Raw genomic sequence first — 16,553 nt, 5'->3', positions numbered from 1 at the left:
TGAACCTATTAAAACATAATATACTTTACACTTTAAGAAAATTTTGTTTGTTTTGCATGCAATGTTCCACACGTTTATTAATTAGGAGTATCAAATAGTGATTATTACATCCTGGCATAGATTATGTTAATGTTGACACAGGACCATACTATTTTCGGGGGTGCTAGGACATATTGTTCAGACTTCCGTCAACATTTCCGTAGCGATATATGGTACATAACTTCCTCGCTGGATGTAAATTACTCCTTTGTGTTAAAAAAGCCCGTAATCTAAAGCGAGGGTTCATTGCCAATGTTGGGAAAAAATTGCATTGCGGTTTGCTGCCCTCCTACCAACCGCGAACGTTCATCACATGCAGTTTACGCAGGAAATGTGGACAATATGCCGTTTCAGTAAATAACCTGACTATCTAAAATTGTTCATTTATGAAGTGCAAAAGCGTGAAACATAGGCCGTAAGCCATGGAGGTCGTTGACCTTTGTTGGGACGCCCCCCTCCCCACCAAAAGTAGCCAATTCATGTCACTACAGCACACATGTAGCTTACCACACGATTAGACGGTCAACCTAGAGTGTAATTTGAGTTTCTGTGAATATTTCAACAATTTTAGATGTCAGGTTATTTACTGAAACGGCATATTGTCCATATTCCCTGCGTAAACTGCATGTGATGAACGTTCGCGGTTGGTAGGAGGGCAGCAAACCGCAATGCAATTTTTCCCCAACATTGGCAATGAACCCTCGCTTTAGATTACGGGCTTTTTTAATACAAAGGAGTAATTTACATTCAGCGAGGAAGTGATTTATCGCTACGGAAATGTTGACGGAAGTCTGAACAATATGTCCTAGCACCCCCGAAAATAGTATGGTCCTGTGTCAACATTAACATAATCTATGCCAGGATGTAATAATCACTATTTGATACTCCTAATTAATAAACGTGTGGAACATTGCATGCAAAACAAACAAAATTTTCTTAAAGTGTAAAGTATATTATGTTTTAATAGGTTCAAAATAAATTTAGTTGCCTGGAATGGTAAACAGAAATATACCGCCCATAATAAAAATGGGAGCATCCACATCAAAGCAAAATGAATGTCGCTTCGCCAGCCACCAAAAAAAACTTCGCGAAGTACACACAGAAAAAACAAAGTACCCATAGAAAATACAAAGTACCCATAGAAAATACAAAGTACCCATAGAAAATACAAAGTACCCATAGAAAATACAAAGTACCCATAGAAAATACAAAGTGGGATAAAAATGCTAAGTGTACCTATGGGCCTTCGTAGTAATGAGCTTCATTCGTAATCGCACGAGGCCACCTCATCAGAGGCATCGTTTTCGTTCCAAAAACAGCGCGGGTTTCAAGCGCGTTCCACAGACCAGACGCCAGACCCGCACCGTTGGATTTTAGTACTGATACCAGCAAGAGTAAGAAAGCATTTGCTGATTCAGTTCGTACTTACGTAGTCTGTGTCTGTAGGCATCCTTTGACAATATTGAGAAGGTACCTTAGTACCGCAACTTGTGCTAAAACGCCGGTTGCACTAGAATCAACTGAACCAACGTTTTAGAACTTTTGGCGTAAAACGGCGGAGGACGTGACCCCGGTAGATATGAATATACAAGCATTTCCAGATCTTGATCCAACAAGATTTTCACAAGAGACATAGTCGAAGATTCAACGAATCTTACTCAATGGTCATATAAGACAGAATCGAGGGCGACATGCAAATGCCCCCAATGTGAAGTTCGTCGAAAATTCAGCTCAGTTTGGCACCGCCATTTTGACGATTTCACTGTTTAGCAAATATGACCATTTATCTAACAAAATACGTTGTAAAACCCTCCAAAAATTGATCATGTCAAGAGTACATGGCATTCCCGTCTGGTACATGTAACGCAACGTAAGTAATAATGCCGCCAACCAGGCTCAACGCAGCCGTGAAAGTCGGATGAAATTTCATCCAACTGCCGCGCGGAAAGAGTTTCCTTAGCAACGGCGTTGCTAGGGATCGCGGATCGATTCGAACTGCAAATAAAAACGGTTCGAAACGCGTTCGATTTAGTACGTGGCGTGACGGCTGTATCTCCCCTAGGGGAGACTGGAATCCTCCTAGGAGACATTGGAATCCTTATATACAGATCCCAATTCAGTAGTAGAAATCAAATGCAATCAGAATTTCTCCTTTTAAAATTGACGATTGTCCTGTAAGAATTCTTGTCCGAGGACAAATTGGAATCCCTATCTCCCCTAGGAGAATCTGGAATCCTCCTAAGAGAGATTGGGATTCAGATATTGAGATCCCATTTTATACAAAAAAACTTGAATTCCAGTCTCCCCTAGGGGAGATTGTTCGATCGAAAATCTCACTTATGGGGATGTAAAAATCAATGAAAGTGGAACATTGATTTGTATTTTTCAACAGAAAAGCATTATGGGACGGACAGGTGCCGTGACCCTTCCCGTGGGTCCCCGCGTGCAGGGCATGACGGGAGTTGTGCTGGGTAGCCTGGTGTTGGCCGCTCACAACTTCAGTCTGGACCTGACTGTAGCCTCGCCCAACAGCCTCGTCACCGGGACTGTACTGGTCATCACGGGCCTCATGCAGTTTTCAGCAGGTAAGACATCTGGCGGTGTTTAATGGTACTGCAGGTGTACAAATCCCGTTGTTATCGCCATGCACGTTTTCGCACGGATTACTTAGGCCATACTGATTTCGTTATATTAGATACTATAGGCATCCCAATACTAATGCGAGCGTAGCTCTACTAGGCTTCGGGAGGCGGCTGGAAAAAGTAGAAGTTGGCCAAATTCAAAACAAACAAACAAATAAAACAAACAATAAAAACAGTATGGTCGCAAACTTTTGGCACCATATTCCTCACAATTCTACCGTCAGTGTAATCATTTTATCATGCCAAATACTGTATTCAACGCCCACGTACCATCTTTGACTGTTGCATAAGAAAAGCATTATCCAATTTTTAAAGTTAATTCTTGTTTCTTTCAGGTGCCCGTTTGCTCCATCTTCCCTGCCCCACCCTGACCACCCTGTACCTGTGCCTGTCGGTGCTCTGGGGTTCCCTGGGGTCCGCCAAAATCCTGGAGGGGTTGGATATCATCTCCTCAGATGCCCGCAAAGACGCCCTGCTCCCAGGCTATGTTGTTTTCCTAGCCATAACTCTTTCCCTTGCAATAGCAGGAGTGAAGCAGCACACTCTGACAGGTTTGGTGTCTTTTCTGCTCGGGTTTTCCATGGTCATGGAGATAGTTGCACTGTTCTATCCTGCCGCTAGGTGGGGTGCAGCATGCTACCAGACATTACCCGTGCTGCTAGGTTTGTACTATGTGGTCGGCTTGTCTGTGTCTTACTGCAAAGAAGGTGACTTTAGTTTTCCTGGTTTGAGAGAAGAATCCCGTAAAGATGGGGGCGAGGAACAAATCGTTGAAAACGACGTCCTGACTTTTGGCTTCGCCATGAACATGCTCCCTACCTGCGCCGTGGCGCTATTCTTTATTGGCGCCATCGATGACGTTCATCCGGCAACGCCTTGGATGGCGCTAGGGGGTCTTGCCCAGCTACTGGTTTCTGTGGTGTCCTTCAGACGAGAAGACGTGTTTCACGGAACTGGCTTTTCCTTGTCTGTCACTCTTTGGCTTGGTCTAACGTATGGGTTTCTTAGTAACGTCTGGGGTAAGACTGAATCGGCACCTCCTGTCCTTGCATCGTCCGTCCTTGTCCTTTTTTTCTTCATCTTCTTCCTTCTGTCCTTCACCAAGACGATTTCAGATGTGGTCTACAACCTCTGCTTTGCCATTTTCGTCCTCTCCCTTCCCACTACAGGCCTGAACAGTACCTATCTCGGCGTTTCCAGTATTTTGCTGCTAACTGTTTCCCTTTACTGTACCTTTGCTTTATCGATGAACCCTGGTTTTAGGAAGACTCTAGTCCCGGTCGGAAGGAGCGTTCTACCCGAGGAGTCGCTACGAGAGCTCTTCTCTCGCTGCCGGTGTAAGAATGTCGACCAGCCGGCCTCCTCTATCGCGGGCCAGTCACCGTCGTCTGACACTATCCTCGGCTACTCGAAGTACGCCAGTGCGGACACGCTGGGGTTCCTGTCCAATGCCGTGACAGCTCTAGCCGTGGCGCTCTTGTCTACCGGAGACAAGTCTCTGGTCCTCCCCTGGGTGATCGTACCGGGAGGAGTCATCCAGTTTGTGGCGGGAACCATCAGCTTCTCCCGCGGGAAGACGTTCGAGAGCACGGCGTTCCTGGTGTACAGCATGATGTGGCTGTTGTGGGGGTCTGTCAGGTACTCTGGTGTCTACAGGGGCAGTGAAGGACTCGGTGTGGCGGCAGGAGCCGCGTCCTTTCTTCTCTTTAACCTGTTCGTCATCTTCTTGTCTGTGGTGATCAACAAGGCGTGGTTGGTCCTGTCCGTGGTGTTTGAGGTGGTTTGTGTGCTGTTCCTGTTAGACTCGCTAGGCGTCCAGACTAGTCAGTACTTTGAGCTGGCAGTGATGTGTGTGTTTGGCGCGGTGTGTGTGTACTGTTTCTGTGTGCACCTGCTGAACGGCATGTGTGGGGAGGAGGTGATGTCCCTGGGGAGCCCGCTCCTGACCCTGGGCAGGGGGCGCCGCGACAGGGGTGGGGAACAGGGCTGTGTCATGGCGGACGCCAGGAAGGCAAACGGCGTCAAACAAATCGCAGGTTAGTACGATGTTTCAGTACATTTTTATATTGTGATTTATAGAAATTTTTTTACTCATTTCTATTCTTATAGGAAATAATTTTTGATGAGACAATGGCCGTATGTTGAACATTTATTTGCTGATGACATGTACCATTTTTTCTAGTACCTCATAACACAAGTACATACAATGTCCTGTACCGTTACCTCACACAGAGCTCCTGAAAGACGGCGGGATCTGTGGCATGCCTACAGACACCGTGTACGTGCTGGTGGCCGCCTGTAACCGGCCTGCCGCCGTGGAGAGGGCCTACCGCACCAAGAAACAAGCGGAGGAGAGACCCATGTCCATATGGATCTCACAGGTGAAATTTTGTTTGTCTGAGAAAACAAACAGAAATTGTACTGAAAATGTCTTATCGCGTAGTATTTGTAGATGTAACAAACGTTTTTTTTTTTATTCCAACATGTAATAACTAGACGTGCTGAGGGCACAAGTTCTTTTATTAATATTAGCCACCAACACAGAGGACAATAGACAATACTCATTTTTACCTCCTGAGTCAAGTGAGGAAAGTCGTGTAAAGTGCCTTTCCCAAGACCACAAGATGGGTGGCATGGAAGGGTTCAAACCGGGACCTCTTGGTTCTGAGACGAGCACGACCCCACCAAAAGTTGATCCATGCTTGCTAAATGTGACTTGTTTGGTTCCAGTTGAGTCAGCTGGAGCCGGCCAGGCAGGAGTTCTATGCTTGCTAAATGTGACATGTTTGGTTCCAGTTGAGTCAGCTGGAGCCGGCCAGGCAGGAGTTCTATGCTTGCTAAATGTGACATGTTTGGTTCCAGTTGAGTCAGCTGGAGCCGGCCAGGCAGGAGTTCTATGCTTGCTAAATGTGACATGTTTGGTTCTAGTTGAGCCAGCTGGAGCCGGCCAGGCAGGAGTTCTATGCTTGCTATTATATAAATGTAACTTGTTTGGTTCCAGTTGAGTCAGCTGGAGCCAGCCAGGCAGGAGTTCTATGCTTGCTAAATGTGACATGTTTGGTTCCAGTTGAACCAGCTGGAGCCGGCCAGGCAGGAGTTTGGGCCGCTTCTGTGGGACTTCATGAAGGAGGTGTGGCCGTCCTCCATCAGCCTCGTTATCAAGAGAGGTACGTTTCCATTGAAACCTTCTCGTTCCCAGTGTTCCAACATTGACGTACAACATCACTGTAATTTATGGAGAACGGGAATCACACCTAAAACATTCAAACTCCGTTATAGTCGAGAGCATTGGTTCTTAAACCTAACTACTATGCAGTAAGTAATTTCGAACACAAGAATTGGACTTCCCCAAATTTTCGACTGTACAACTCCAGTCTTTGCCAATAAGTAATGATCAAACCACTGCTTTCGTTACGTCACGTTATTCAGATGACACACGTGACTCGGTGAGCAGAGGATCGTAAGTTACAGAAAGTCTGTGGCGCCCCCCGTCTTTGTTGAGGGAAGGTTGTAATGCCCGGATGTAGATGGCCTCTTAAACTTACTGCATAATAACGTCTACCAACACAGATGAACTTTCAAGCTTACTACTATGTGTCCCTCCCAGGTCCGTGGCTGGACAGGTTCGGGCTGGGAGACTCCGCCCGCTACATCGGCACCCCTGAGAGCATCGCCATCCGCATCCCAGACTGCACGGTCGCCACCCACCTGATCGACCTGGTGGGACCCATCGCCGTGACGTCAGCTAACCCGTCCGGGGAGGCCGACACCACGCACCACTCACAGGTTCTGGCCAAACTCGGCGACAATGTAAGTACTGCACGCATTGTAGGTTTTGGAGATAAGTACATGTAATAGCTATACCTAGTGAGGAAAAGACTGAATGAAGGGCATTTTAACTAGTATATGGTGACAGGAGTAGAGCAGACCATGAAATTGCAACATTATGTAACCCAACACCAGTCACCATGGTGACAGACTTCAACAAATCATGTCATTGGTCAGATCATTGTTTGGAGAAGAAGAAGAGGAAGAAACTGAGCAAAAACAATATATTTTCATTCGGTAAACATAATTACTCTCTAAGCAGAGGTTATCGGAGAATATTGTGAAATTTCTATCATGTACCCTTTTTTCTGTCACCAGGTTAGATCGAAAAGTCGCAATCTTTTCCATCACATACTCTGATTGAGATACATGTCAACGTCGGTGTTCCTATTTTTCACTGTGAAAGATAGGAGAAACACCTATACATTCATACATTTCGCAAAGTGTCGGCCATTTCATACTCGACTGAACAAAGAAACGAAACTAAACCCAACAATAACTATATCAAAAGTAGTGTTCGCATTTATATTGCGTAATATAATTTTTATTGTTTATTATTTCATCATGTTATTGTAATTAGCCATCGGGTATGGATTTGCAATGAACTTTCAATCTTTCTTCACTCACAGGTGGATGGTGTTCTGTGCGATGGACCGTCTCCGGAGAACGTGGCTTCTACGGTCGTGAACTGCACGAAGATTGACGAAGGGAACCTCGGCTTTTTCCGTGTCGGCATCGTGCCCAAGTCGCGAGTCCTCGACATCTTCGACTCCGTTCGGCAGCGCCAAGGCGGCAACATCGCGGCGACCAATCAGCAAAACGGTGACGTAAGACAGCCGAACGGCGTGGCCAATGGGAGACTCTATAGCGGCAGAACCAGTGACGTGACCATGGGCATCGCCAACACAGGGTTTGAGAGTGATGATGAGCAATCCACAGACGAGCCGCCAGAGGTCGCAGTTGTACCGATCGAGGAGCAAACTTCAGGCTCCTCTATAGAGAATCTACTTGGCTTTGACACGAAGCTTTGAGATAGACAAAATTCTGACGACAATTTTCTTAACTTTTGTGGGGGAGGTATCGATGTCATGCTATTAATTTTCCCTTATTCATATCAAAATGATAATATTATAACAATATTTAAATCTTGTTTTGCAAGTACATGTAGTTGTCAATTGCCAATTAGTTTCCAGTGTGTATATTTGTTTTACACTTGAGCACTGTAGAAAAATTCATATTCCTAATGCGACTTGACAAACCTTCCATCCAAAAAAACATATCTGCTCCTGTATCTCCACTATAACTGAAAAGCGAGAAGTTGAATTTATGTAACGATAGCTAGTTTTATTTTGTATATATCTTTTCATCATGTTTTGTTTTGACCTGTACTTAGCCCAGTGTGGCAAAAATGTGCAATAAAGGTCGTCATTCATTCATTAAGTGTTGATACATATTGAATGTTATAAAATGGAAATAAAACGCAAGGAGATTAGAACTTTTACAGTTGCCGTTTAAAAGAAACAACTTAGAAATTAAACGATAGTGGCAAATTGTCATTACAACAAACAAACAATATATAGGTATACTGGTACTACATTTGTTTTATCAATACTGGCCCTTACATCCCACAGTGTACTGGATATGTCAGTCGTTCTGGCTTCTTCACTACAAGTTTCAGCACATCGACCAGCTTCCTGATCATGGCTTGTCTGGAGTCACCATAGGTGAACACAAAACAGAAGTGACCCCCGACACTGCCGGTGAAATTTGTGACGTCATCGTCAGGACCCGCCGAGAGCAAGATGTACACATCAGGATCCACCTTCAGCTTTTCTATCTGTGAAATAAGAGAGAAGGGCTTTGCTGTAAAAATGCTACTTCATACTTCCATTCTCCAAACTTTATCAGTCTTTGACATAATTATATAATGAGAAAATTGGAAATTCCATCGTTGTACGTAATAGGACTTTGATATAGATTATGTAAATCAATATGTAATTTGCATAATTAATTTAAATTGTTATAACTTAAAAATTGGTATAATGGTTGTAACTGCTGGGAATCTCATTCTTGCCGCATTGGAAGGTGAACATCAATAAGCATAATTTATTTAAATCACGACCTCATTTGCATAATTTATGAGGAAGTGCTATAATAGCCTTTTTGTTAAGATAAGGTTGTCATTGGATGGAGAATTTGATCAACTCATATATATATATCCATGCAAATGAGACTCATATTTGCGAAATCAATTATTAAAATTGTATAACTCGTCAACTGGAGGTTAACATCATTTGGCGAAGGTATGCGTTCGTGGAACTCGTGTTTGTACATGTCACCTACCTGGTCAAAGTCCATGAGATTGCCGGGCCTTTCCAGCTTGTCGAACTTGACGATGTAGGCGCAGGAATACCTGCCCGTCTTGTGCGGTGTTGTGTACTTCACCCCGCGGCCGGCAGTCAGGTACAGGTAGTCCTCGTTAGCGTTCCTGTAGCTCTCCCTGTAGCAACCCTGGATGTTCTGTGACCCCCTGGCATTTACCTCACACAGCCTCAGCTGAAGTAAGTGAAATGACGTCGTCAGTTTTACAAGCATATCATGCAGAGAATTAAGTATATTATTCAACGTAGCGGTGATTGACACTCTCGCACAGCCTGGTATGTGGCAATGTTTGAATGTTCTAGCCTCCTGTGCAGGCTCCGGGGCGGATGCGAATTTTGATACAGCGTTTTGAAGAGTTTTTAACGTGTTCTTTTAATAGCCGGCTATCTTCCATAGCCACCGAGAGAAGGTTCCATTCTGCCCACGTGGGGCTATTAAAAGAACGCGTTAAAAAACTCTTCAAAACGCTGTATCAAAATTCCCAACCTCCCCGGAGCCTGCACAGTAGGCTATGAATGTTCATCTTTTAATGACACTTCCTTAGTAGCATCCTCGATAAGAGAATAGAGTTTCAAGGAGGCACTACAACATCAAATGATATGGTGGCAGTTGCAAAATCAAATTGCAATGATAGCTCGATTCTCATGCTGTTATGGATAGGAGTTAAATCAGGACAAGAGCGGCAAACTGTGCTCTTAGCGGACGAACTCCCCTGGCATATTATGTCTGTTTGGTCAATTTTTAGTCTTCACAGCCACTTCCTGAGCATAGGCTAGTACCTGTCCATCCTTCATTCTGAAGATTTCGATGTTTGTGAAGCAGTTGTTGAAGCCCAGCTGGATCATCTTGGTCATGACGCCCATATAGACGTCCCATATCCGCCTTTGCAAGTCTTCCGGCTCGGAGGTCGGAGCGATCACGGTCATGAACTTGGCTACTTTGTGGTCGAAACGGAGCTCGTCTGTGATCTGTGGCAGTACGTACATGTACACACGATCAGATCAGCCTGGAAAGAATCGTTCTAGATTGTGCCAAAGTAACTTTTATCCGTGAAATTAACATGATCTTCTGGATGCAGTCTGCACTCGCACTCTGTGCCATTATGGTGCATACCTTCAACGACTTTAATAATATATCTATAGATTTGATTTAACCTCATTGACGTGAAGGAGAACAAATTGAACCTTCCAAGCTACCTCAAAGTTACAGACATGGTCTATTATTGCATTCATATATCGTATAACACAACAGATGGTGGATACTAAGTGTACATGTAGTACTACAGCATTACAGTCTACACTCTGAGAGAGAACTACAACTACACATGAGACTCGAGCTCCTGGAATCCGCGGTCTCGAATTGTATCTTCCAAGCTCGATATAGAAAGGTAGGCTCTGATGATTGGCTAGTGGGGGTAGCCAATCAGTGAGTAATTATAACTATCGATAGTTACTCACTGATTGGCTACTCCCACTGGCCAATCATCGGGCCTACATATTAAGCCGAGTAATCTATGCAAACTACGCCTTCCATAGGATATATATGGTCTATGTGTAGCTATTAATTATGCATATCAAAGGTCACGGCGGTTACAAACGCACTGTCCAAGGCACAATCTCATTGTCCACCACACATCCATCCACGGTGTAGAGGGCCACGGCGTCCAAGTACGGCTCCACAATCACAACGTCCCGAAGGGCGAGGGGGTACTTTTCCACGTCCAGATATTGTTTGAAATAATCCCTAGTTTAAAAAGTTCATGTCATCATTCTTTCATACATATGGGGATCCGGAACGCCGGTGAAAAGGAACAAGAGAGCACAGTGTGCACAATGTAGACATTCGAGTTACCCAGAGTTCTCCTCTGTTCCCAGCATGTAACGAACTTCGTAATACGGTCTACTGAGTACTATCAGCTAATACCACAGACAAGGCTATGAATATGAGACTTGCTTACTTCAAGAAAGGAGCACTTGGTGAGGACGTGAAGCCAGGATTTTCATCCCTCATTGTCCGGAGGTTTTGCAGGGCGCGTTTCAGGTCTTCAAAGTTCTCGATCTTGGCCACGCCAAACGTGTCAAACCCCGCTGCCGGCTTGACGAACGCCGGTAGACCTGGTCATGCGTACAAAAACACCCTGTTACTCGTACTCTCCAAGCAGAGGTTTAGGCTTGTGTTTGTGCGCGCGTGTGTGTATGTGTGTGTGTGTGTGTGTGTGTGTCATAGTGTGTGTGTGTGTGTGTGTGTGTGTATGTGTGTGTGTGTGTGTGTTTTTGTGTGTGTGTGTGTACTGTGTGTGTGTATATGTGTGTGTGTGTGTGTGTGTGTGTGTGAATGAATGAATGAATGAATGATGCTTTATTTCCGTGTCGTGCGCTATCCCGCGCCCAGCCCGTGTGGGCTTATACGACACCGATTCAATAAATTATACATAAACAAAAGAGAATCAAAGGTACAGATAACAGAATCCAAACAAAATATGAACGCAAATAAAGGTAGGCTATATACAATAATGGTGAACAAATAAGTGAACTCATAGCAGATCGTAAATACAAATAAACAAATCTGTACATAATGAACAAAGAGTTCATAAAATAAATACAGGACTGGTACATAAGTTAAATCAAACATAATAAGAGAAAACAAACGTGCAGAAGTAACAAAAAGTGACAACTGTTGATGTATTATGAATACAGGTATTTTCTTCTTTTCCCCCACGCTCGATAAATGAAAGTTGCTAGGTCAGATACACCCTCGTTAAAGAGCCACTTAATTCTATTTTCATCTCTTTCCCATATGATGTCAGGTGATTTTGTATAAATTTTACGAAACATATTTTCTCGAAGATCGTCATAAAAGGGACAGTAAAAAAGAAAATGTGTTTCGTTTTCTACTTCATCCAGGTCACACATGGTACAGATTCTATTTTCCTCAGGAATTCCCTGGTACCGTCCAGTTTCAATACTGATAGGTAAAATACCAGCTCGCAGCTGTGCACACAGTGATCTTTGGCGTTTGGGGAGACACATAGTTACATATTTTTCTATACAGTAAGTATCTTTAAACAGAGCATATGTTCTAAGTTTAGGTTTCAAATGTACTTTGGTTGCCCAGTCTTGCTTGTATACGTCAAAAAGCTTCCCTTTAATTTGCCTAATGTCACCCCTCAATGTGTGTGTGTATGTGTGTGTGTGTGTATGTGTGTGTGTGTATGTGTGTGTGTGTGTGTTTGTGTGTGTGTGTGTGTGTGTGTGTATGTGTGTGTTTGTGTGTGTGTATGTATGTGTGCGTGTGTGTATGTGTGTGTGTGTATGTATGTGTGTGCACTGTGCGTCTGTGTGTGTGTGTGCGCGTCTGTGTGTGTGTATGTGTGCCTAGCCTGTTTGTGTATCTGTTTGTGTGTGTGCCTGTTGGTGTATTTGTTTGTTTGTGTGTGTGTGTGTGTGCGTGCACGCGTGCGTGCGTGAGGTCGCCTCCATATCAATACCACTCGCCATGACTCTTTTTCCTTACCGATTTTTTCCAAAGCCCGCTCTGCGTCCTCCAGCATAGTTGGCGAATCAAGGTCCACCACATCGTAGGGGGTTTGGCTTTCCCCGGAGTCCAGGTACTGCCGAGTGTAGGCCTTGTGGAAAGCCAGGTAGCACGACTCGACACTGGGCCCGGGGATGTGCGGGAAGTCCCGGGCAATGGCGGCGTGCACGAACGTGGAGAGGTCAGTTGTGGGGAGAATGATGTTGATATTGAGTTCAGCGACGAGCTGAAAGAATGAGAAGACTAAAAATTAAGGTAAAATGTTTACCTTCACGTGACCTAGCTTTAAAATCTTTCTTTATTCTTACTCAAACACATTCATATATGTGGTAACCATGCATCCCCTCTTGAACTCTGCATGCAACATTATGTGGTCCAACACCAGTTACCATGGTGAGAGACGTCTGGTTCAGGTCATTGATCTTATTTATTTCGAGAAGAAGAGGAAGAAACTGAGGAAAAACAATATGTTTTCCTTCGATAAACATACAAACACAACATTGTTGTTCTCAACCGTTCTCAACTGGCAAGTTATCTTGTAAACAGAGCATAGTGACATAGTGATACTACTACCTTCACAACAGATCCAAACATATGGATCTTACACGCTGGAAAGTGGCACATACTCACCCTCTTTACTCGTTGTACGTAGTCCAGGAGTGTTTCTGTCTCCTCGATATTGTTGAAGATCACCTCAGACACCTACACATACATGTGTAGTAAAAAGAATCAGTAGTATCTATGGACGAGTTTTCATACTTTCTAATATTGAAGAGTAGAAAACATTTTTGACTCCGTTTTGACTGAGGTTGCAGTTAAGTTTGTCCCCAGATCTTCTTAGAGCCCAGTACATGTACTAATAAACTTTATTGCACAACAATTGTAAGAGGTACAACGCATGGCGTTTATTGCTATATAACAACAATCTCCCCAAACACGGGACCTCAATTTAATGTCCGAGGCTAGGTTCTGACCGAAGCTAGGTACTCATTTCCACCTGAGTGAAGTGAGGAAACTCATGTTAAGTAGTGACCTTTCCCAAGGGCATGAGACATGGGCAGGATTCGAACCCGCGACCTCTTGGGTCACACGACCCCACAGAATAATCCAGATACTGTGCCACGAAATATACGTTACTCACAGCTGTCCATTATTGCTTCTGCCTTGTCCCCCCAAAACCAGGAGGTCAAGGGACAAGGTTGGTAGGTAGGAACAAACCTGTACTGATGGACACTGACGTAGGGTTTCCTTCTTTTCCTTGTCCCCGTCGGAGAACGGGATCAGCACGGAGACATCGCTGCGAGTTGAAGACATTGTCCTTCACTTTAATTCAAGTTGGTGTTCGGGAGAAAAAAAGATCTGAAGTAAAAGAATGATGTGATGTTTTAAAAGTGGATTTAGTTTATTTAATCTCTAAAAGGCTCTCGATGGACTGAAAAAAGGGTAGAAATTGACTTAAATAGGAGGGGATATTATCAGTAGACTTGGATGATTCAAGGACATTACGATGATTGTAGGGGACTGTTTTGGCCAATTTGTACTACATTGGCTGGTAAATTATAACAATTTGCCATTAATTATGCAAATTAGGTCCTTATCTACATAATCTATATCCTCAGATGTTCTTCTCGTTCTGAATTACATGTCACAAGTGTTTCATAGTCCTATTATCGAACGAAGCAGATTTATAGAATTTCCTCTTAATTATGAAACTAGCTCCTGATTTGCATAATTGTCATCTGATTATGTCAAGCATCACTTCAGCTCCCTACATGCCAAAAATCACGACAATACATCGACCGGTTCTTGAGTTATCTTTCTTCGAAGATTTTTCAACAAACGCCGCTGCAGTTTCAGAACAAGCTGCTAGAGGGCCCAAACTCATGTCACGTGTTTCCTACCCCAAGAGCTACCTACCAACCAAAATTCGTGACCCTAGCATGTCCAGATCGCGAGATATCAAAACCGGAAGTTTTGCTGCAGTACCAACAAAAGCCGCCAGGGGCCCCAAAATCTAATCATTTCTAGATCTCATCAAGACCTACCCACCTACCAAGTTTCATGATACTGCATATTAAGCTTCTTGAGTTATGCTGTTCACAGACAGACAGGCAAACAGACAAACAAACGGACAGACGGACAAACGCTACTGAAAACATAACCTTCTTGACAAAGGTAACCAGATACCGCGAAACCCCCATAGGGTGCGAATTTCGACCGAAAACCAATGGCGGACACCTCGCCGAAAAATGAAAATTAGTCAACTTTGACGCTTCAAAGCTCGTTTATGCGTGCACTTGTGATCTCCGAGTGAACTCCCCGAGGTTCTCTAACTTGTGAGGATTACGAGGACATATATTTTATCCTGGTTTGCGCTATGAGTTATGAACCATGCTAAGGACTCATACAACATCGGTACGTACGGCCGCCATGACGGTCACCGACAAGGGCAGCCAGGAACACAATGCCGACCCAAGCCTACCCTGGGTGCCAAACTAGTATGTAGTATCGGGCCGTTAGCCGTTTTCCTTCGGCATCCAAGAGCCCTTCCCCCGCCTATCTAAACTACTGCTACGGGGGAGCTGAGCCCAGGAGAATTTGTCCGGCCGTATTACTTAAGAATGAGTACTTAAAAGAATAACTTACTTGTGTTCTACTACCCTACTTACTGCTGAGCTGTAGAGACGTGGTCGGAAATTGGAGCCGTGAGATTACGTGGAAAATGCGTACCAGTTGGACAAGCTATTGTCCTTCAGATGGCCATAGGCTGAATTTAATGCGATAGGGCGAAAACAAAACAAGGCGGCCCAAAAAGAAATCAGATTCTTATATTTTTTTAGATCATAAACCTTACAAATTTTGAGATCATACGTGATAAACCTTGTTAAACAAGAATTGAGGCGACAAAACATGACAACACAACAGGTTAATCAGTACTGGGTTCAATATTACCTATCTGGAAGACAAAACTACTGGTACCTAGCCTCAGGGTACCATCCGTATTCGGAGAGGCGTAACAAATACCAAGGTCCTTACAAATACGGATGGTGCCCAGGCTAAAAACTAACTGCCATCAAGTCTCAGCATTGTTGTACAAGCACGTCTAACCCTCGGGAAGCTGGGAACAACAGACACTAAACCAGATAGTGAGTGAGTGAGAGAGACTCTAGGATACCTGACATGACCTGCCCGGCTCATAACCCAGTATGAACTTAACATGTCCATACTGATGTATTAATGATACCGTATATTGGGCCAAGTTTACTACCAAATTTTGTCAAAGAAACAACTTTGAAAAAAGTTTTAAATCATTGTACAAATGGCTTTGATTCAGTGGCAACATAACATGTGAAACAAGAGTTCCGGGATCTCATACCTCCATGAAATATGGGCTTGATATGTAAATTGTAAATATAATCTTTAATTATGCAAATGACCTCTGCATTAACATAATATATGCATCGTGATGTTAACTTTTGATTAACTTACAGATGTCCCAAGTATGACATTCCCATCATTCACCATTAAGAAATCATAGAATCTTCGCATTTATTATGCAAATTAGATCATCATTTGCATAATTAGTATCTGTTGATGTTCCATCTGCCATTGGTTACATACATTACATGTATGAAAGTACTATAATGTAAAACACTATGATTATAGAATTTCCTCATTAATTATGCAAATAAAGTCCTCATTTGCATAATTTGCATTTAATTATGTACATCTCTCTCTCAGCTACCTACCTACCAAAAATGATGAAAATACGTTGTTCCTATCTGGACTTATTGGCTTTCAAAGATTTCGCCCTGCAGTTCCAGAACAAGCTGCTAGGGAGACCAAACCCACACCACTTATTCCTGACAGGAAAATCTATCTGTCACCAAAAATTCAAGACCATAGCATGTTCAGGACAAACGATACAAAAACCGGACGTTCTGCTGCAGTACCAATCCACCAGGAGGCCCATATTTGACCTTAACCTTCGTCTTCCTAAGACTTACCATCATACCAAATGTCATCACAATCCATAAAGGCGTTATGAAGTTATGCTGACTACAAATGTGCGGAAACACAAACACACACACACACACACACACACACACACACACACACACACACACA

General features: G+C 43.7%; 2 protein-coding genes across 4 annotated transcripts; one reads left to right on the top strand and one right to left on the bottom strand.

Moving 5' to 3' along the window:
- Positions 1-2,431: 2,431 nt before the first annotated feature.
- LOC109465551 lies at positions 2,432-7,941 on the top strand. Its single transcript, XM_019762909.1, has 6 exons — positions 2,432-2,624; positions 3,017-4,717; positions 4,914-5,062; positions 5,749-5,848; positions 6,289-6,491; positions 7,139-7,941. The coding sequence occupies exons 1-6, from the start codon at positions 2,441-2,443 to the stop codon at positions 7,538-7,540; spliced, it is 2,739 nt and encodes a 912-aa protein (XP_019618468.1). The 5' UTR covers positions 2,432-2,440; the 3' UTR covers positions 7,541-7,941.
- A 128-nt stretch (positions 7,942-8,069) lies between these two features.
- LOC109465552 lies at positions 8,070-15,111 on the bottom strand. 3 transcript variants are annotated; one of them, XM_019762911.1, is made up of 9 exons: positions 15,072-15,111; positions 13,644-13,748; positions 13,056-13,127; positions 12,405-12,651; positions 10,849-11,005; positions 10,493-10,634; positions 9,671-9,859; positions 8,853-9,065; positions 8,128-8,346 (listed from the first exon to the last, which is right to left on the bottom strand). In XM_019762911.1, exons 2-9 carry the CDS (start codon positions 13,737-13,739, stop codon positions 8,128-8,130), a joined length of 1,335 nt encoding a protein of 444 aa, XP_019618470.1. In that variant the 5' UTR covers positions 13,740-13,748; positions 15,072-15,111. The 3 variants fall into 3 exon arrangements, with proteins under 3 accessions (XP_019618471.1, XP_019618470.1, XP_019618469.1); XM_019762910.1 differs by having other exon boundaries at positions 13,644-13,784; positions 15,072-15,104; XM_019762912.1 differs by lacking the exon at positions 15,072-15,111 and having other exon boundaries at positions 8,070-8,346; positions 13,644-13,739.
- Between the last annotated feature and the right edge of the window lie 1,442 nt (positions 15,112-16,553).

Source organism: Branchiostoma belcheri, unplaced genomic scaffold, assembly GCF_001625305.1.
Source record: "Branchiostoma belcheri isolate BF01 breed outbred unplaced genomic scaffold, Haploidv18h27 scaffold152, whole genome shotgun sequence".
Lineage (NCBI taxonomy): Eukaryota > Metazoa > Chordata > Leptocardii > Amphioxiformes > Branchiostomatidae > Branchiostoma > Branchiostoma belcheri.
Note: the sequence above shows the minus strand (reverse complement) of the source record. Positions and strands in the feature narration are given on the sequence as shown.

Coding starts and splice junctions, on each gene's coding strand:
- LOC109465551 (XM_019762909.1), top strand. CDS start 2,441: ATGGGACGGACAGGTGCCGTGACCCTTCCCGTGGGTCCCCGCGTGCAG. Junction 2,625..3,016: donor CCTCATGCAGTTTTCAGCAG/GTAAGACATCTG, acceptor TGTTTCTTTCAG/GTGCCCGTTTGCTCCATCTT. Junction 4,718..4,913: donor CGGCGTCAAACAAATCGCAG/GTTAGTACGATG, acceptor TACCTCACACAG/AGCTCCTGAAAGACGGCGGG.
- LOC109465552 (XM_019762911.1), bottom strand. CDS start 13,739: ATGTCTTCAACTCGCAGCGATGTCTCCGTGCTGATCCCGTTCTCCGAC. Junction 12,652..13,055: donor ACGTACAACGAGTAAAGAGG/GTGAGTATGTGC, acceptor TCATTCTTTCAG/CTCGTCGCTGAACTCAATAT. Junction 8,347..8,852: donor ATCTCATGGACTTTGACCAG/GTAGGTGACATG, acceptor CTTATTTCACAG/ATAGAAAAGCTGAAGGTGGA.